This window comes from Podarcis tiliguerta, assembly GCF_965153285.1.
Source record: "Podarcis tiliguerta genome assembly, chromosome: 8".
NCBI classification, from domain to species: domain Eukaryota; kingdom Metazoa; phylum Chordata; class Lepidosauria; order Squamata; family Lacertidae; genus Podarcis; species Podarcis tiliguerta.
The window spans coordinates 72659093-72679982 of NC_139541.1; the positions used below are offsets into that span (position 1 = coordinate 72659093).

General features: G+C 45.8%; 2 protein-coding genes across 9 annotated transcripts in view; both read left to right on the plus strand.

Moving 5' to 3' along the window:
- LOC310684226 (uncharacterized protein) overlaps window positions 1-8329 on the plus strand; it is a 28841-nt gene extending 20512 nt beyond the window's left edge. For 2 of the 3 annotated variants that reach the window (XM_083454986.1, XM_083454985.1), the window contains exons 2-4: window positions 2367-3062; window positions 4811-5491; window positions 7069-8329. In XM_083454986.1, coding sequence (XP_083311112.1) covers window positions 2395-3062; window positions 4811-5491; window positions 7069-8257 — 2538 coding nt within the window. In that variant the 5' untranslated portion in view covers window positions 2367-2394 and the 3' untranslated portion in view covers window positions 8258-8329. Of the gene's footprint in view, window positions 1-1091; window positions 1365-2366; window positions 3063-4810; window positions 5492-7068 lie in introns of those variants that run through there. The other variant, XM_083454984.1, reaches the window with a different exon arrangement.
- Window positions 8330-12167: 3838 nt separating this feature from the next.
- On the plus strand, window positions 12168-20433 carry LOC310684629 (phospholipase A2 inhibitor NAI-like). Of its 6 annotated transcripts, XM_083456044.1 has the most exons (7): window positions 12168-12313; window positions 13023-13077; window positions 13186-13261; window positions 14216-14329; window positions 16592-16738; window positions 17382-17513; window positions 19488-20433. In XM_083456044.1, the coding sequence occupies exons 3-7, from the start codon at window positions 13213-13215 to the stop codon at window positions 19712-19714; spliced, it is 669 nt and encodes a 222-aa protein (XP_083312170.1). In that variant the 5' UTR covers window positions 12168-12313; window positions 13023-13077; window positions 13186-13212; the 3' UTR covers window positions 19715-20433. The 6 variants fall into 6 exon arrangements, with proteins under 6 accessions (XP_083312170.1, XP_083312166.1, XP_083312167.1 ...); XM_083456040.1 differs by lacking the exon at window positions 13023-13077 and having other exon boundaries at window positions 12168-12441; XM_083456041.1 differs by lacking the exon at window positions 13023-13077 and having other exon boundaries at window positions 12168-12416.
- Window positions 20434-20890: the final 457 nt, after the last annotated feature.

A 20890-nucleotide genomic window follows, 5' to 3' on the forward strand; every position in this document is an offset into this window, starting at 1 on the left:
TCCTTTTCCCCTGGACTCACACATATTCTGGTGCCCAAAGGCTGTTTGTTTGTTTTTTGGAGTGCACTAGGAAACAAAATGTGTAGTTGGGAGCAGTGGTGTACCGTGGGTTGGCAGCACCCCCAGAGAGGAATTCTGGGCCGGGCTAAGCTGGGTTCAGCCCTTCCATGCCTGCTCCCACCTGTCTCTGTCACCACATGTCTCCCCCCCCCCCCCATCGCTCACTCACTTGCCTGCCACCCCCTGTCTCCCTGCCTAACTCACACTCTGTCTCCGCTGCCGCAAGTCCTCTGCCAAAGCCTGCCACCTATGCCAAGGCCACTGATGTACTTCCTTTCTGAAGCACGCCAGCTGCTGCAATGGAGGCCTGGTTGAGGCGGAGGTGCCTTGCGGTGATGGCAGATGAAGTGAGACATCACCTGTGTGGGGCAGCCTGGTTGTGCCTCCTCAAAATTTTGCACCCGGGGCAACCACCCCTCTGACCCTCTGCACATTCTCTTGACTGCTGGGGAAGGCTTTCTGTGCTTGCTTAGCTTCTGCTAGTCTGGCTGGAGAGATTTCCGTTTGTTTTTGTTCTCCAAATGGTTTACAATGAAGAGGAAACAGAGCCACCCAGTTTAGGTTTCGCTTTCTCAGAAATCAGCCTTTTGAACAGAGCTGTGTGCTGGCGAGCAGCCAGGAATTATCAGCAACAGAACACTTGGCCCTAAATACATTGCTGCACCAGTCTGTTGTTTGTGGATCATAATATATTGGCTTAATGCAGGCATCCCCAACCTGTGGCCCTCCAGATGTTTTGACCCACAACTCCCATGATCCCTAGTTAACAGGACCAGTGATGAGGGATGATCGGAATTGTAGTCCAAAACATCTGGAGGGCCGAAGGTTGGGGATGCCTGGCTTAATACATCTCTCTCCTCATCCCCATGAAGTTCCACACATAGTCCCTTCCCCAGACTTGGATCTTGACTTCTGAAAGGTCCCAGTCAGAACCACATCACATTTCAAGTTGCTTTGTCGCATTGTTGTTGTTGTTGTTCTTCAGACCCATGTAAATGTCAGAACAGAAGAGTTCTGCTGGATCAGGCAATGGCCCACCAAGGCCAGGCTCATATTCTCAGAACAGAACTCAGTTCGCTGTGAAACCACTCTGCCTCGCTTCCTTGTTGGCTGTTATTCGTAGTTCGGAAGGCAGATGAAAGTGAAGCCTGCTTTCACTGTCACTGTAAAAAAAATATTTCAAAGTGTGGCATGTACCAGATAAGTTTTTCTAGATGCAAGAGAAGGCAATCTTCCCAAATAGGTGTCCAACTTGTCACTCTAAGGGAGTCGCTGTTTTTCCAAAGAGCTACTGGCTGCCAATGGTAAGCAATTTTAATTTGCTGATTGTAAAAGTATTTCTATGCTGCCTTTCAGCTCTCAAAGGTGCTCCCCCCTAATTAATTCTGTTACTTTCTTTGCTCACTTTCCCATACTTCAACCATTCCTACTATTTATTCATGAGTGAATGGATGTTTGAAAGGACCACAATCAAATATACAGTGGAACAGTGCTTTCCCCCCCATTACAAATGTTTAGGGGTACTCTCATTTTGACTCAAGAAAATCACTATTTTATAGTTCAAATGGGGAAAAATAAATACAGTAAATGGACAAAAGTACAAAGATTCAGAAAATGTTTAGGGGTATGCGTACTCCCAGAAGAAAGCACTGCAGTGGAACCTTGGTTCTCAAACTTAATTCATTCTGGAAGTCAGTTCGACTCCCGAAACCGTTTGAAATCAAGGCACGGCTTCCGATTGGCTGCAGGAGCTTCCTGCACTCTAGTAGAAGCCGTGCCAGACATTTGGCTTCTGAAAAACTTTCGGAAGCCGTAACACTTACTTCCAGGTTTGCAGCATTCGGGAGCCAATTTGTTCGACAACTAAGCAGTTCGGAAACCAAGGCACCCCTGTATATCAGAGTTTCTCTCTCCAGGAGAAACCCTCACCAGGACAGGAAGTCCAATTTATGCAGTTTGAAAGCTTCTCATCAAAGCATTGCATCCATTTCAGGGGGTTTAGGCAGGAAAACTGAGAGGCAGATGAACCTGTACAGGAATTTTAACAGCATTTGTTGAAGCTATTTACTTAAGATGTTGTAATAACTATAATGTTGCCTGCACCCCAATTTCTGCTTGGCAAGAGATTCCTGGGGTTCCAGTGCTTACCCAGAACATGGTTTCCTTTGAATGCTCAATGGAGTTAAACATTAATGTGAGTAGTTTGAACTGGGCCTGGAAATGAACTGGCAACCGATCCAGCTGTTTTAAAAGAGGAGTTAGATGCAGAAGGCATTAATTGCTGCAATATTTCTGTTCTTATTTAGGTGTGATAAATCTCACAGAAGAGCAGCCATGGCTTGCAAGAGCAGCAAACAAGACACATTAGCTCAAATGAATCAGCCATCTGGCAAACGTACCCTTGATATTGCCATCGTAGGGGACTCAGGTGTCGGCAAATCATCCCTGGTCAATGCCCTGCGAAATATGGCAGACGATGAGGGTGGTGCAGCTGCGGTCGATGTGATGAAAGGTACTAGGGAACCAACAGGGTACTTGTACCCCCAATATCCAGATGTAACCCTTTGGGATCTACCAGGGATTCGACCACCTCTGTTTCCAGCAGAGAGATACATAAAGGATATGGATTTTAAAAAGTACGATTTCTTCATCCTTGTTGGCGAAAGAAGATTGACTGATGATGCCATCGCGCTGGCCCGCGAAATTCAGAAAACAAACAAGGGTTTTTTCTATGTGTGCACCAAAGTGGATGTTATGATATTTGCTGAAAGCAGGAAACGGAGCTTCAATGAGGAGAAAACCCTTGAGCAAATAAGGAAAGATTGCTGTGAATGTCTGACAAAGGCCGGGGAGTCACCTCCAAGGGTTTTTCTCATCTCAAGGTGGGATTTGAGCATGTACGATTTCCCCCTCCTGCAGAGGACTCTGCAAGATGAATGTATTGATCTCCAGAGGTGTGCCTTACCACCACCCCAGGACCCAGGAAGGAAGATGCACAATAAGTATGTTGGTTTCAGCTGAAGCCAAACTTCATTCAATTACAGCGGTGCCTCGCAAGACGAAAAGAATCCGTTCCGTGAGTCTCTTCGTCTTGCGGTTTTTTCGTTTTGCGAAGCAAGCCCATTAGCGGATTAGCGCTATTAGCGCTATTAGCAGTTTAGCGGCTATTAGCAGCTATTAAAGGCTTAAGGGGTTAGCGGATTAGCTGCTAAAAGGCTATTAGCGGCTTAGATCAGCTGATAAGCGGCTTAGATCAGCTGTTAAGCGGCTTAGGGGCTTGGGGAAAAGGGGGGGGGACCCCAAGAATCGCAAGACATTTTCGTCTTGCGAAGCAAGCCCATAGCAAATTCGTTTTGCGAAGCACCTCCAAAACGGAAAACCCTTTCGTCTAGCGGGTTTTCCGTCTTGCGAGGCATTCGTCTTGCGGGGCACCACTGTACATATCTTCACCTCAATATGAAAGCAAACATGTTTAATGTTTCTTTTTTCTGTGTTATTGTGGCTGTACCCATATATAAGGATGTAGAGACCATACCTGCCCTCACCTTCCTCCTTTAGTTGACTGTACCCCACTCCAGCTCCTGGCATCAAGCAGCAATAATAATAATAATACAGTGGTACCTCGGGTTAAGTACTTAATTTGTTCTGGAGGTCCGTTCTTAACCTGAAACTGTTCTTAACCTGAAGCACCACTTTAGCTAGTGGGGCCTCCTGCTGCCGCCGCGCTGCCGGAACACGATTTCTGTTCTCATCCTGAAGCAAAGTTCTTAACCTGAGGTACTATTTCTGGGTTAGCGGAGTCTGTAACCTGAAGCGTATGTAACCTGAAACATATGTAACCCGAGGTAACACTGTAATAATAATAATAATAATAATAATAATAATAATAATAATAATGCTATTTATACCCCACCCCTGGTTTCTCCAGAGTCTTGCTCTCTTGCACACAGACGTTAACAGTGAGGTGGGAAGGACGCAATGGGTTTACCAGATAACTGAACTGATAAGCCTTGCATTGCATGAGTCAGGCCTCTATGAAGTGGGCTATCGATTTCAATTTCCCTGAATCTGATATTGTATGTTAGGTGTAAAGAACATTTGGCCCTCCAGATATCACTGAACTACAACTCCCATCTTCCCTGCCCATCGGCCATGCCTGCTGTGGCTGATGGGAACAGTAATTCAGCAACATTTGCTGCTTGTAGCACTAAGCTGTGCCCACCCCTTTCCCTTATAATGGGGTGGCAGTGGGTGTTTCCTTGTTGGATCAATGTCTTCACTTCCCTACTCATGTGTGGCCACTGCTGTGGCACCTTTGAACTGCAGGTATTTGTGGGGGGGGGGGGTCTTTAGGAAAGGAGCCAGTCTTTCATATACCATATTTTTTGCTCTATAAGACTCACTTTTTCCCTCCTAAAAAGTAAGGGGAAATGTGTGTGCGTCTTATGGAGCGAATGCAGGCTGCGCAGCTATCCCAGGAGCCAGAACAGCAAGAGGGATTGCTGCTTTCACTGTGCAGTGATCCCGCTTGCTGTTCTGGCTTCTGAGATTCAGAATATATTTTTTCTTGTTTTCCTCCTCCAAAAACTAGGTGCGTCTTGTGGTCTGGTGCGTCTTATAGAGTGAAAAATACGGTATTTGTTTATTTAGGACTTTAATGTGAGCCGTTTGGACTGGGCCTACAGCTATTTTAAGCAGGAGCTTTATGTAAGAAGGAGTTAACCATTGCTATATTTCTGTTCTTACTTAGACCTGATGAATGTCCCGGAGGAGCAGCTATGGGTGCTAACAGCTCCCGATCAGAAGCATCAGCTCAAAGAGAACACCCACCAGGCAAAAGCAGCCTGGATGTTGCCATCACAGGGGGGCCAGGTGTCGGCAAATCATCCCTGGTCAATGCCCTGTGCAATATGGCAGACAGTGAGGAGGATGCCGCCGTGGTTGATATGATACAAGGCACTAAGGAACTCAAAGGGTACCTGTGCCCCAGCTACCCCGACGTAACTCTCTGGGATCTGCCAGCAATCGGAACACATGAGTTTGAAGCAGAGAAATACGTAAAAGAGGTGGATTTCAACAAGTACGATTTCTTCATCATTGTTAGTGAAATAAGCTTCACTGAGCACGATGCCATGCTGGCTCGTGAAATTTGGAAAAGAAAGAAGAGGTTTCTCTATGTGCGCACCAAAGTGGATGTCAGTATAGCTGACGAAAAAAGAAACCCACACTTCACGGAGGACAAAACCCTTAAGGAAATAAGGAACTACTACTGTGAAAATCTGGCAAAGGCCGGGGAGTCGTCTCCAAGGGTTTTTCTGATCTCAAATTGGGATTTGAGCATGTATGATTTCCCCCTCCTGCAAAGGACCCTGCAAGATGAATTTATTGATCTCAAGAGGTATGCCTTAGTACTAAGCCAGATACTCGATAGGTACGTTGGGTTCAGCTTAGGCCATTTATGTTAGCATCTGATGCTCCTCAGTTCCTTCCAAGCCTCTGGCAAGGCTCTTGCCATTTAAGTTGGCAGGGGGTAGAGCACAAAGCAAACTGTGTCTGGAGGTTTCAGTTGCAGAAGATGAATCCCTTCTCTTTGTCAGGGTCCTTCCTGATTCAAACAATACATATAAATAATAAATTATCATCATCATCATCTTTGGAGTAATGGCACCCTGTACAGAACCTTAGTAAGGAACGTAGCTGTCTTATGTTGAGCCAGACCATTTATTGAGCTAGACCTTGTATTGGCTACACGGACTGGCAGCAGCTCTCCAGGGTTTCAGAAAGGGCATGTTCCCAGCCCAAACCGGAGGTGCCAGCGATTGAACCTGAGATCGCCTGCATTTGAAGCAGATGCTCTGCCACTGAGCTATATGCCCTTCCCATATAAATGAGGATATAAATGAGGAACACACAATGGTTCTAAGGCAGCCTGAAGTGTTCCATCTCATTAATATCTCACCTGCACACACCAATAGCCTCCAGACACATCCCAGGCACTGTCTTGATCCTCAGTTTCCCACTTCAACCTTTGGGCTTCAGGGCTGAAGGTGGGAAGCCCAGAGTCTCCATATGGGTCTTGTTTAGCTGGCACCTTTTCTCTGGTGTACAGCGTTGCAGCCAGTCAGCCGAGCCGCAACAGTTTTCTGGCTTAGGGGGAGGTACGCTGCCTCCCCTCCCTGTGTCACAGCCAGCACAGTCATCTGTGCTGGCAATAGCCCTAGCCAATCTGTGACCAGGGTGGGTGTGGGCCATTTAAACTTGGCATGGCTGGTGGGCTGGTCAGCTTCCTCTTCCTCGCCTCTTCATCAGATCACCCTACCTACCCACCCTCTTTTCATGCTTTGCTCTGATATGACCTTGCTATGGCAGTTGTGGGTCGCCATGTTGTTGGGGCCGGGCCGGGTAGGAATTTTTTCCACTTGGCAAATGGGCACTGGCCATTTGGTTTTCGCCCACCTAGTAGCAATCGTCACAACTTCTGTGAGGTTAGGCATTGGGTAAGCCTTTGCTTGGATGGAGGGGAGGTTGTTGCCTCGCTTGCCCCTCCTCAGTAAGGGTATCCTGTTAAAAGGATCTGGGGTGTGAATCCTGTCCGAAGCCTGGACGTGGGCTAGGGCCATGTTGCAGCCCCTATGGGGACTCCGCAGGGTGCCACTATCTAATGTAAGTTATAGGGCACCCCCTATTGGTGGTTTACCCTTCTGTGGATTCCCTGCAGATGGGCGAGAGTCAAGATACCGCCTGGCTTCACCCAAATGCCTGAGCCAAACCACTCACATCTGTAACCAATAAAGTTGTGGCCTATTTGAACCCATAAACCAAAATATTCCATGTCAGTGTGATTTATTGTTCTCCTGGGAACTTTGTGGCTCAGGTGCCTTGGCATGCAATAACCTCCATCAGTACTACTCTTACATACATCAGTTCACCTTCATGCAGCTATATCTAGGTTGTCAAAGAAAAATATGTAGTATTTTTTAATATTGAAAATGCTTTTTTCTTTCCTAGATCAAGTGATTCATCTAGAAGAGCCAAGTGGTGTGACATCTCAACTTTTATTGCTGACTTGGGAAATATGAAGGCTGTTTTAAGACAAAGAAATCTCCCAGATGTGGTAGCCCAGATTCGGCAAGAGTTAGATTTGCTAAGCAATGTCACACTTGACATTGCCATCACAGGGCTTACAGGTACTGGCAAGTCTTCTCTTGTCAATGCCTTGCGGGGTATGCCAGATTTTGGAGAGGGCTCAGCTGAGACAGGGGTGAAACAGACAACCATGTTTGCGACAAAATATCCGCACCCGAAGTTCCCCAACGTGACACTATGGGATCTACCAGGAATTGGAACGAAGGAATTCAAAGCAGATGAGTATCTGGAGAAGGTAGATTTTAGCAAATACGATTTCTTTATCATCACTTCAGAACGTTTTACAGAGAGTGACACCCAGCTGGCTCGTGAGATTCAGAAAATGAAAAAGAAGTTTTACTATGTGCACCCTAAAATTAATCTTAGCATGGCTGCTGAAAGAAGGAAACCCAACTTCAATGAAATGGAGACACTTGAGGACTTAAGGCAAGATTGTTGTGATAAACTGAGAAAACTGGGAGAGGCTTCTCCAAAGGTTTTTCTGATATCAAATTGGGATTTGAGCAAGTATGATTTCCCCATTCTGCAAGAAACCTTGCAGAAGGAACTGAATCATCTCAAAAGACACGCCCTCCTTCTCTCAACGCCAACTTTCTCAAGAGATATCCTGGAGCAGAAGAAATCTGAGATGAGGAAACTTATATGGAAGCAGGCCCTTGTGTCTTCCTATTTTGGCTGTGTGACTCGGTTAGCTCTCAAATTACCTTGGCATATTTCCTTCTTGGTGACAACACTCAAAAAGTTCTGCATGTCTTTTGGGTTGGATGAAGAGTCCCTGTGCAGTCTTGCAAACCGGGTTGGTAAACGTCCAAGTGAGCTGAAATCAGTGATTAAGAAGTCTCCACTGGCTAATGAGATCAGCGAAGAATTTGTACTTGATCTCTTGGCCAAGAGTAAAGCACCGACAGTGCTAGAACAGATTGTTGAGTTCATACCTGTGTTGGGCAGTTCCACTATTTCTTTCAAAACCATCTACTACATGTTGCAATGCTTTCTGCAAGATGTCGAGGAAGATGCGGAGAATGTTCGTGCAAAAGCCTCTGAGCACTGAAAGTCCCAAATAAAGACCAGACACCTCTCTGCTCGAGATCTGTTAGTAACATGGAATCCACAAAATCAATGTTTCGGGAAAGCCTGGATAGCTCAGTTGGTTAGACCATGGTGCTGATAACACCAAGGTTGCAGGTTCGATCCCTGTATGGACCAGCTGCATATTCCTGCATTGCAGGGGGTTGGAACGATGACCCTTAGGGTCCCTTCCAACTCTACAGTTCTGTGATTCTGTGAGTTTTGGGGGGGCGGGGGAAGGAAATGGTTTTGCAAGTAAAATGCTTTATATGCTTTTCCTGTTTATATTGTTAAATTGCTTTGGGTATTTCATGGAAGTGACTCATACATGAAACGAAATAAAGAAAACAATCGCTTCTCCATCTTTCCAGCCAAACCTGAAACTAAGGACCCTCCAGATGTTGTTAGATTACAACTCCTATCAGCCTCAGACATCATGGCCAGAGATCTGGGAGGGAGGAAGCAAGCAGCCATGAATTAACAGCAATGGAACATTTAGTCTTAAATACATTGCTGTGCCAATCTATTGTTTGTGGATCATAATACTCAGCCTGTTAACAACTGAAGCTGGGCTCAAATATACCATCCATGTTTAAAATGCAGGTTCCATCAAGTATCTTTGCAAGCATTGAATGAAGAATATCCCAGGTTCTGTTCCTTACATCTCCAGTTGTAGTGATGCTTTTAAAAAAGGCAACACAGTGCATTATTAATGTTTAAATCACCAAACAAACAAGTCAGTGCACTAATGCATGTGTCAAATTGTGGATGAATTGCTAATTGAAACAGAAACCCTGCTTAGTGAGGGTAGATCAATGAAAGTTTATGCCATTCTTTCACCAATATTTCCCATAATCTACACTTTCATAAAGAATATATATTAGGGTGGTATACATCATATAAGAATAAAATCTGCAAAAAGCATCCATAGAAATATCCATAAAACAACAATAAATACTAATCGGTGAAGAAGAGAAAATGCATATTGCAAAGGCCTGTCTGAACAGTATAGTTTTCAAAATATGTCTGAAAGAACAACTGTTCTGCAGAGAAGTCAGAGATGGTGTGTTGTGCTGGACCTCAGACTTACTGCATCGATATGGTCATGTCTTCGATTGAAGCTTTTATTACTTTACACGACCACCACATGAGATAAAAGGTACCTTACATTTCCAGCAGGTACAGTATTTGTACTTGTTCTATGCATTTTTGCTAACTGAAGGTGGAAAAGAAATTAGAGTCGCTCTTTGCCTGAATCTACTCATCTACTCATCTGCTGCTCAAATTGAAATAATTATTTGACTCAATCCAACATTTGGTGGCATTTCAAGGGAGCCCTGAACTGCTTGCGGGAAAGATGGCCTAAGAATGTGGTCCTTTGATAAGTGTGATTTATATAGCGCTTGGCAGGGATGCTTCCAAAAACTGCGATGGGAAAAATTCTACATCCATTTGGAGTGTGTGTGTGTGTCAACCATTGATAAGTATAAAAATCCACATAGACAGGAGTCTCACTTAAATCACAGTGCCATCATGACTACATGAATAGAAGGAGGCTTGCTTCTGCTGCCCTCATGGTAAATTCACAATTAATTGGAAATAAGCACAATTTTCCTTTATAAAACGATAATATATTTTAAAAGTAACAATAAGAAAATGAGCAGCTGTAGCCATGTGACTGGCCAGTACATCTCTGAATAGAAAACATTTAAAAAACAAAACAACAAGAAGAGAATGCTATGGTGATCCACCATCAGCCCCTCTGCCACCCTCTCTGTAGTCATTGCCTGAGACGGGGGCTTGGCTGTGGAGTCCTGAATGTCACCTGGAAGTGCTTAAAAAAAAAACCAAAAGCAAACTGATGTGGAATCATAGAGGACTTAAAAATGGAAAAATGAGAAACAGAAAAAAATCTGAAACCAGCAGATTCATCCATCCCTATTCTAGGGCATTTTTTCTGGTGGGGGCGGGAATCCCCTGGTGGTTGCCGAAAAACACAGAAATCCAATATGCTTCCAAAGAATGAAAGTGTGATGAGATACCCTGGTGGAATCCTACGCACATGTAAAGAAACACTGTGAAAATGCTTTTTTAAAAAACATTTTGAAAAACACATTGAATTTGCCATTGCTCACTGATGCCACCTAGTGTCACATTTGTATGTTTCACTTTACAACACACTTAAAACGTTTTTGTTCGCAGCTGTATAGCTGAGTCGTCCCCTGATGCAAGCCTGGGCACAGACATATCCAACAAAATCTGACTCCCGATTTTTTAAGTGGGGATGTGTTGTTGTATTCAGATAAGAGGAAATGAAGCATGTACTGTTTTCTTAAGAAACTTTATCCACCAGTCCCCTCCCTTCCTTCATCTATATTAGACTAGGAGCAACCTTGCTGGAGGTCTGTGTTAAAAGCCCTACTATGTCTTACATTACAGAGGACAGTTCTCTATTCTGTTTCAAAGTGTCCTCTGTCCCCTCACCCCTCACCCCCAGCCAACTCTTCTTTAAAGATAAGAAACCACGAAAAAGGAAAAAGAAAGAAAAAGGAGCTTTGGATTTGGCCGACCATTAGCAGCACCTTCTCAGCGGGAATTGAGAAGGAACTGAACTCCCCCAGAGACTTCCCTGCTATAGCAAGGCATCATTTCCATTTCATTGATAGCAGCCTTTTCCAAAACCGCAAACAAACGTTGCAAATCGCCACGGGCAAATTTCATGCAGCTGGGTTCCCTCTATTTAATTTGGGGTTGATGGGTAACCATCCGCCCCAGAAGCTAATACAGAGAACTGGAAGTTGGTTACGGCAACTTGTGAAAGCCCTGCTGAATGCAAAAGCGAGAGGCTGGACTCCTTCCTCGTTTGTGAGGAAAAGAGGGGTGGGGGTGGGGCTGCAGGCCCATAAGTACTGGCCCTAAGGTGAGCCTGGAGGTCACTAGGCTGCTGCCCCGTTTCTGGGTATAAGCCAGGGGTCGGCAAGGTTTACCACGCCTGGGTCGGTGCACTCCAGTGGATAACCCTCCGTGGGCCGGATCCATAGCTGTCAACTTTTCCCTTTTCTTGCAAGGAATCCTACTCTGAATAAGGGAATTTCCCTTAAAAAACGGGAAACGTTGACAGCTATGGCCGGATCGTGCACACACACCTGAGATTTCCGGCGTCTGCATCTGCACAGATGCGATTTCTGGTGTCTGTGCAGACGCAATTTCCGGCACAGCGGAAGCGAGTCCCCGCATCGTGCTGCGCCAGTTTAGTGCAGCGCACGGGGACTCGCCAACCGGGTGGCTCGGTTCAGGGACGGCTTATGGGCCGGTTAAACTGAAGGAAGGTGAGGACAGGTGACCTCACCTAGGCCCGAAGTCACCCCCCCACCAAAGCAGGCTCAAAGCTTCTCAAAACTTTTAAAAATCATTTTCTCAGCAGCTAAGCATCAGAAACATTCCGCTCTGCTGTAACAAAGGTAGAGAACAGTCCATTGTTTCTCAGGCCTTTCTCATGTCTTCTGGCCTTGCTAAAGAACCACATTGCAACTTGCTTTCTGTCCGGGAACCATGCCAGAACAAGAGATTGAAACATATCTGAACACTCTGAAACCCCTTTGATGGGAAGGGTGCCAAGAGTCCACAATAGTCCCAAGACAGTTTTCTGTTCATGCTCAGAGGAACTCCTGAGGGAGGAGAAAGGGGGAGGGAACTGGAAAGGGGTATATATGCTTGTGCACATGACTGTGAACTTCGTGCATGCTTTTGTGAACTATCACACTTGCTCCTTCTACCAGTTCATGGATGGTAGAAATAAAAGCCTTTTCTCCGAAACTATTCCTTGAGTGTCTGTTGACTCCCACTTCCCTTTCCCAGGCGCAATATTTTTCCCACCCGAGGGCAAAGCTCATAAGGCTACAAAACAACCCCCGTGGGCTGCTTGTGGCCCCTGGGCCTTAGGTTGCCTACTCCTGGTATAAGCGGAAGAGGCCTGGAAGTCAGGCCTCCTTCCGCTCTGCCTGCTTGACGTAGCCCCTGCCCCTCTCCAGCCCACATAGTAAGGAGGCCCTGCTTAAAGGCTTCTTAGGCCCCAGGCGTGTTTACATGGGAGCAAAAGGAGGGGGAAGCTGGCAGCCAGGGCAACGGCCCCAGCAAGGAGGGTACGAGACGTGTGAGCTGGGAAAGGTAGACGTATTCAGGAGCGGGGCAGGATTACGCCTCCTTCATCTGAAACGGGTCTGGGAAAGCCCTCGGAAAAGCCAGGCCTGCCTCCGCTCCATGAGTGGTGCATGCCGGCGGCCGAATCCTTTCGCTGACCGGCTGGAGGTTGCAGAGGGGTTTTGTGCAGGGTACATGTTTTAGAGAAGGGAATGGAAAGCCAGTTTTGAAGGAGGCATCACTGCTCTCTCTTGCAACTCCCGGCAGGGCAGGTAATAAATAAATACATAAATAAAATAAACGGAGGTTCTTCCTCATAAGGCCCTACGGCAGTAGTCGGTCAAGGGAAGAGCCATCACCGCTTCGACCAGGAAGGTGGCTGCTGTACATCCAACGGTCATCTGCCTAACTGCAAATTTTGGGATGGCCACCTATTCATAATCCATGTTATGGTCGCTCTCCTCGGTTCAGGCTAGCTTTGTGTTTTTGTTGCAATTTATTTTCTAATCCTAGAAAGGGGAGGGCGGTGGTGACCAAACAGTGACTATACAACAGTTATCTTGGGTTCCGCTGCTGACCAGATTGTCAATATGGCTTTTCTTCCATAGATTAGACCACTTTTAACTGAAACTCCTCTTTGCAGCTTATCACAGCGAATTTCCTGTGGGTTTATTTACCTTTACTCTTTCGGTGTTTGTTTGTTTGTTTACACCACTGCTTTGAGTATTCTGCAGGTCCTTCAAGCCACAAAATTTGATTCCTTTCTCCTAGACTTCACATTGTGTGCTTCCCATCAACATGAAGTTTCTCTTGGGGCTTTTCCTCTTCTCTGTACTTCTAATTACAGGTAAGCTCACTATGGGATGGGTGCCACTGAGTAACTCAGGACATCTGGAAACTCTGCACATGCCCTGGAACCAGTAGGGGCCAGCAGGGCAGGGTGGGGCTGCATTGCACTCCTGGCTTTCCAGTGCCACGATTTGCTGCTGGTTACTTAGAGGGAGAGAGGCAAAGCAGTGGGGAGGTTGCCATGGCACAAGTGCGATATTGGGAATATCAGATTAGCTTTGCTGCCTTGCCGGCAGCATGCTGACTCCCTGCCACCCAAGAACTGGCAGCAAGATTGGGGACAATGGCATTGAGAAGGAGGAAGAACAACACAGCCCCTGTCACCATGACCAACTGCTGTTGCCTTGAACTGTATGTTACTTTTAGCTTTGCAGAAAAGGAAAATTATTACATTTGGACCAATGCAGCCGTTCAGATCCAAGTAGGGGGAACTGCTTTCACGTTGTTCATAAAATGAGAAAATGCATGATCAAAGAACAATGACAACCAGAAAATACTCTTTGCATAAAATTTGTGTATGTTAATTTATATGTACAGTGGTACCTCGGGTGAAGAACTTAATTCGTTCTGGAGGTCCGTTCTTAACCTGAAACTGTTCTTAACCTGAGGTACCACGTTAGCTAATGGGGCCTCCCGCTGCCACCACGTGATTTCTTTTCTCATCCTGAAGCAAAGTTCTTAACCCGAGGTACTATTTCTGGGTTAGTGGAGTCTGTAACCTGAAGCGTCTGTACCCTGAGGTACCACTGTATTCATAATTTTTGACCTGGCAATACTGTATATCGCAAATCATAGAATCACAGAGCTGGAAGGGACCCAAGAGTCATCTAGTTTTATGTTAGAGCACTGCATTAACAATTCATTTGGACTTCACACCCTCTTCTGGAATTGATAACTTTGAACTCTGTACATGCCATACACTACATGAAAGCCCTTCTGTTCCCTCCTTCAGATGCCTCTATAGAGTGTGAGATTTGCAAGGGAGTCAACACCTGCACAAGCAAGAAGGAGCTTTGTCCTGAAGAATTTTACGCCTGTTCCAGCTCTCTGCTTGAAAACAGTAAAGGTGAATGAGAGGGATCATAGGTCAACCAGGCCATATAGTGAATAGACCACATTTTTGTGCAAAATATGTGAATGAGTGGTGCCACCTAATATTGAGTGAGATCAGTTCTCCATTTTGCCCAGTACCGTCCACTCTGAATTATCCCAGGCCTCCAGCAGAGACCTGTTCTTTTTGCCAGCCAGGGGAGTTACCGTATTTTTTGCTCTATAAGACTCACTTTTTCCCTCCTAAAAAGTAAGGGGAAATGTGTGTGCGTCTTATGGAGCGAATGCAGGCTGCGCAGCTATCACAGAAGCCAGAACAGCAAGAGGGATTGCTTCTTTCACTGCGCAGTGATCCCTCTTGCTGTTCTGGCTTCTGAGATTCAGAATATTTTTTTTCTTGTTTTCCTCCTCCAAAAACTAAGTGCGTCTTGTGGTCTGGTGCGTCTTATAGAGCGAAAAATACGATATATATTTTAACCAGAGAACACATCTGAGGCCCTCTGTGCAGAACTTGGTTTCTGCTACTACCAATAGCCCCACAGAGAGAGCTGGTAGGTTCTTGGGAATCAAAGCTATACTTGGGGTGGGGGGTCGATTATACTTAAGGCCTAGATTAAGCCTTCAGTGTGTCTTAATATTGGACTGCTACAATCAGGGCTGTCTTTAGCAAATGCGGCGCCGGAGTACAAATATCTGCCCAGCACCCCCAAATTACCTTGGATAGTGGGGGCAAAGCTGCGCACTGTCAGCTATGGGGGGGGGGCGCAACTCTCCCCCATGCCACTGCAGGAGAACAATCCCCACAGAGGCTTGGGAGGGAAGCTGCGAGCCCACCAGCCATATACCGTATTTTTCGCTCTATAACACACACCCAACCATAACACGCACGTAGTTTTTAGAGGAGGAAAATCCGTAGGCATGCCATCCGTAGGCACTCCATAACACGCACAGACATTTCCCCTTACTTTCTAGGAGGAAAAAAGTGAGTGTTATGGTGCAAAAAATATGGTAGTTGGCGGGGCGCAGCTTCCACCCTAAGCCTCTGCGGGGATCGCTCTCCTCCCGCAGAGGCTTGGGATGCAAGCTGCCCGCCCGCCCACCAGCCATATAGTTGGTGGGGCGCAGCTGGCAGGTAAAGGGGGGCCACCGGCAAATCCATGCAGCTTCCCCACTCGCTGGGGCGCCCCTGAGAGGCCTGCGCCCTGGCGCAACGCACCACTAAGCCCTATGGGAAAGACGGCTCTGGCTGCAATGCTGTCTATGTGCGGCAGCCCTTAAAGATGATGCAGAAACTTCAACGGATACAAAATGATTACGTTACTGGACGGGGTTCTATTTAGAGCTCTTAGCATCCTTGTTTTAAAAACAACTGCACTGATTATCATCTTGCTTCTAGGCCCAAGTCAAGGTGTTCGAAATATTGGTGTTTAAACAACTTAGACACATGATATCTGAAAGTCTGCCTCTATTTCTGCAGTTCCTTACAGGTGTTAAAATTAGCAGAGGTGCCTCCCTCAGCAGTTCCACTATCCATAGAAGTGCAGGGAAAGGGAGCCTGGGTTTCTCTGTGGCAGCCCCTAAAACAGAGCTTTCCACACGTTTCATGTTGGTGACACACTTTTTAGACATGCATCATTTCGTGACACAGTAATTTCGTTTTTCTAGCAAACCAGAGGTTAAACTAACCCCTTTACAGCCCTGGGAGGAGAGCAGGGACCGTTCATGTGACACACCTATGCACTGCAGCTGACACACCAACGTGTCGCGACACACAGTTTGGAAAGCCCTGCCCTCAAATGTGGAACTCAGTCCCCACAGAGCTGCACTTGACACTTTCTTTCTACAGCTTTCCCCATATGCTGAAGAAGACCCACCTGTTTACCTTGGCCTTTGACAGGAAATTTTGTTTTGTGGGACCCATTTCTTTCATTTAATTGAGACCAGACATCCCCAAACTCGGCCCTCCAGCTGTTTTTGGACTACAACTCCCATCATCCCTAGCTAACAGGACCAGTGGTCAGGGATGATAGGAACTGTAGTCCCAAAACAGCTGGAGGTCCGAGTTTGAGGATGCCTGATTTAGACTGATCCTTTTTGCTTGAGGCCAGTTTTCTTGTTGTTTTTTTTTAAATAATTCTGTCATCGTATTGTGGTAAATAAATAGTTGTGACATGGTTCCTTCCCTCCCTGCATGCCCGAGTATATAGCACACTACGACTGAGCAGGTAACACCTCTCACCATCTAAATGTATCCTCTCTTTTCTTCTTTTTTGTGTAGTTAAGGATGTATTCATGGCAAAGGGATGTGCAAACCCTGAAATCTGCCTTTTTGGTGTGATCACTATGACTGATGGCAATGGGAGCCACATAAGGCAGGTTGCCACCTGTTGCGAAGAGTATGCCTGCAATCCAGCTGCTCCGATACGTAGGTTTCTGTTTTTGTATAAGTTGTCTCCTTTTTTCTGTCTGTCTGCATGAGGTGGCCATTCCGTGCGGTCTCGGTTTCCAACAGATGAAGGGCTAACAATTAATTAATGAAATCTTGACCCATAGAGTATACTTTAAGCTCTTATTAAATGGCTGCATTTGTCAGGATTAGGGTCCTGACACCCCCAGGACTTTCCTGGTATGCATGCCTAGTACTCCCTCAGACTCCAGGGCATGTAAAGAGCTCAGCAGAGTAACTCAGCAGTGTATTTTTTGTATTGGTCTTGGGAAGTGGTTCTCAACCTTTTTTTGGCCATTCCCCACCTAAGTTTCTCTAAAATCCCAATGTCCCCTCACCCTTCTTGACATATAATTCTTGTTATTCAAAAAGTGAACTCCTATTCTCGTGGAGGAAGCTAAAAGGCCATTAACTTGGTCTAACTCATTCTCAAATTGACCTCCTTAAAAATAAAATTGCCCCCACGTTGGGAACCACGGGTCCAGGGGGTGCAAATTAGGCCGCTTTGCTTAAAAACGCGGTGCAAACAAAATTCCATAGCGGGGGGGGGGGGGGGCTTTTCTAAGGAGGACGGCACTTACACAAGCTCCCTTGAACCTCCCAAACTTCTTTTGCTTTTCAGTTCCAGAACGGAATACCAGAGCCAATGGGAAGATTTGCCCAGGCTGCTCGTCCAACAAAGGCGAATGTTCTGCAGCGGTCACAGAATGTATTGGATCTGAAACTTACTGTGTTAGTTATGTCACACTTTCAGGTATTTCTGATTCTATTGCTACGGCCCTTTTAAACTTTTGCTACTCCTGCTGTGTGAAATGCCTTTTAGCAGCGCTGTTGGATAGTAGCTTGGGCCAAGCTGGATTTGATGCGAGCAGCATGAATGCAATTAACATGCATGCTTTCTTGATACGTACATAGCAGTCGCAGAGATGCTGAGCACCAATGAGTGAGGCAGGGAGGCTCCCTGGGAGGTTAGCATGGTCTGCTATCCTCCCATCCTAGTTGTGATTTCAGCCAGGAAGGATGAGCCCACTTGTTAGTGATGTTAGCCAATATGAATTGCAGTGAAGGGTCTTTGCTGGGTAGCTAACTTCTCCTTCAAGGATTTGGCACAGCAGAGGTTCAGCCCTGCAAGTCTGGCACCTAGGACTGTTTACAATCAATCAGCTCTTTAATGTTTTCTCAATAAGGAGAGAAACCTTTCTAGTCTAAGACTGATGGGGACCAGCATCCCCGTGCTCCCCCGTGACAGGCTTTTTGCTCAGGCTTTTAGTTTGCTTTGCTTACTTGTTGAGGTTGGCTGGGGAGGTACGCACAAGGGCATAGCCCCAGAGTTTGGGGGTGTAAAAGCACCTGCAATTCTAAGAAGTTAGTGAATGTTAGAAATTACTGAGTGCTAGAAATTACTAAATGCTTGGAGTTTTCCCCTGGGTGAGATATAGCTTAGCAGTGTAAAAAACAAAACAAAACGCAAGCTCAGTTTGTTTTTCAAGGTATCGCTTGGGATGGAAGATGTTAAGCAAGACTGAAGGGGTTGATAGTGTTGTAAATAAAAATATGCCCTTTTCCCTTATGGGGTATCCAAGAGCCCATATAGAGTCCTTACATAGGTTCCCTATTGGTAGGAGAAAATAACAGAGGCCAACCAGAGAATATTGAGAAGCAAAGCAGCTAGTAAGCTTGATCTTTATTGATCTGTTGCAACAGGGTACTCCCCTCCCACGCAGGAGAGGAAGAGGACCCCCAGAATTGCTGTGCCAGAGCTTATAAAGACTTTTGAAATTCCCATTCTCTAGATCAGGACCACCCCCAGAAACATTATGCATACATCACAGAAGGGGTGTAACCTAAGACCACCCCTCAGATCCCACCTACATCACAAATTTAAATGTTGTTTTTCTCCTTGTCACAGTTTATCTCCTGTCTGGCAAGTTACTTGATTGGATTGCCTGGGGTGCTTGGCCATTCTTTTGTGGTGTTAAAATACTTATTTCCTGGGCCAGGTCACACCTTATTCAAACAGACATATCTTGTGAGGAAAGAAGACAATGGGGAGGCTTTTCCAGTTTAACCTTGCAGAGAAGGGTTTGGTCAGTTTAGGAATCAAAATGGTTCCAGGTTGGGCTTCCTGTGTTGATCTGTGTATGTGCAGTTATGAACATTACCATATATGTAATACCATAAAATTCCTACCACAATAGCCCACCAAAGGAGGTTGCCAGGGTAATATGGGTGTGATGTCACACAGGAAAAATGCCTTCCTTTTGAAAAAACAGAGGTCTCCCCAGTGTGTAGGGGGGGGAGGGAGCAGACAGAAGGAGAGGTATTGCATTTGGCAAGGTGTTCTTGGAGGAAGGAGAGGAACAAAGGCGAGAACTCCAGAACCATGGCAGGCTGCTGCTTTGAACCCAAGATCATTGAAGTTACTAGAGTGGCAATGAGGGACATTCCTGGGGCATCATGTTATGCACACCCTCAATGGAAGGCTTAAGGTGTAAATATGTGTAAAATAAACTATATTTTTTTAAAGACACTAGTCCTCACTGTGCCTTGATTCCCAACGGAAACATGACCCTGGGAAAGTGCCTGGAACCCCCAGAGTCTCACGCAGACGCTTGGTGGAGATTGGAGTGGCATGTAACGCTATATATCGTGGTTAGATGCATTTTTCGGCGTGTGTGTATCAGTTACTGGATCTTCTGACCACTCATCTTTTTGTTTTTACGCACAGAGGAGAATGTCGTAATCGGCTCCAGGAAGGGCTGCACTCGTGAAGGCACCTGCACCCACTTAAAAACATTTGACGGAGGGATTTTCCATGATGTTAATCATGTTAAAAATGTTCAGTGTACCCCAGCCGTGGCAGCCACCACTTCTTCTTCTCCTTCTCCTCTCTCCCTTCCCCTCCCATTCAGATTCCTTCTCCTGGTTCTCCTGCTGGTGAAGCTTCTTTTGTAATGAGCTTCTTGCACCATTTCACCGCTGAAGGAAGATGCCTCTTGTTTTTGAGTTTCAGAGGGATTTGCCTTCCTCTATGTTTTATTGAGTGAAACAAATAAAATAAAATAAAAGTTGGGGGGGGATGTGTCAGTGCCATTTTCCTGTTCTATTGATCCACTGATCAGATAGATCCGCTGCCCAGGGATCAGAGGTGAAATAATTATTTGCCTACTTTCAACAGCTGGAGACATTGGGAGCAGCCCTGACCTTCTCGAGGAAAGGGTGGGCTCAGAAAGTGCTGACGAAATAGATCCAATGTTTTGCTGAGAGAGAAGATGAATGAATGCTGGAATAGAAACAAGGTTCAGTTTTTGTCTGTTTCTGTTGATCAGAGCTGATTCCCCAGTTTCTCCCCTGAATCCAATATTTGGAACCCTGAACACGCTTGGAGGAAGGATGGACTAAGAATGTGATACCTTCATAAATGGTATTGATCCAGTCCTGCCCCTTGCAGCATGCCCTACCCAACTGCACCCCACACAGCCAGGGGACCTGCTTTCCTGTGCAACCCCAGCTTAGGTAAATAATTTTCCATCCCTCAGAATCTAGGGGAATCTAGCAGAAAGGGGGTTGATGAAAGGTGGTCTATAAATTTAATAAGTAATAGATGATGTCACCACCCAGGAACAGCTTTGTTTGGAGTTAAGTTAGTGGTAATAAAGCACATGAACAAGTCAGACCTGTCTCAGCTCTTTTAATAATCTGGCTCCCATGATAGCTTGAGCAAACAGCTTTGCTAGTAAATGAAGAGGGGCATTTTACTGCATTCTGGCAAGTTTGGGGAGGCTGGAAGGTATAAAAGAGAAAACTTCGCTCCTCTGCCTCTCAGTGTTTAGGTAAGAGAAAGAATAGGTAATCTCTGCCAACCCATCCGAAACTTGGACCGTGTACACCTTACCCACTTTGATAATCTCCCACAGCTGGTGTTTGAAGCCACATGATGCTAGCTGCAATCCATATGTATCCTGCAGCTTCTCGAGCAGTAATCTTGTTTGATGTGCTTCTATCTGATTAGAAAATGAATGCTTGAGATGGTATTTAATTCCAAGTAGGCTTGCTAAGATGTATAAGACTGAATCAGATAAGTGCTAGGGATGCAAAGAGGTTGATGGAACCTTCTTTCATATGTGGTGG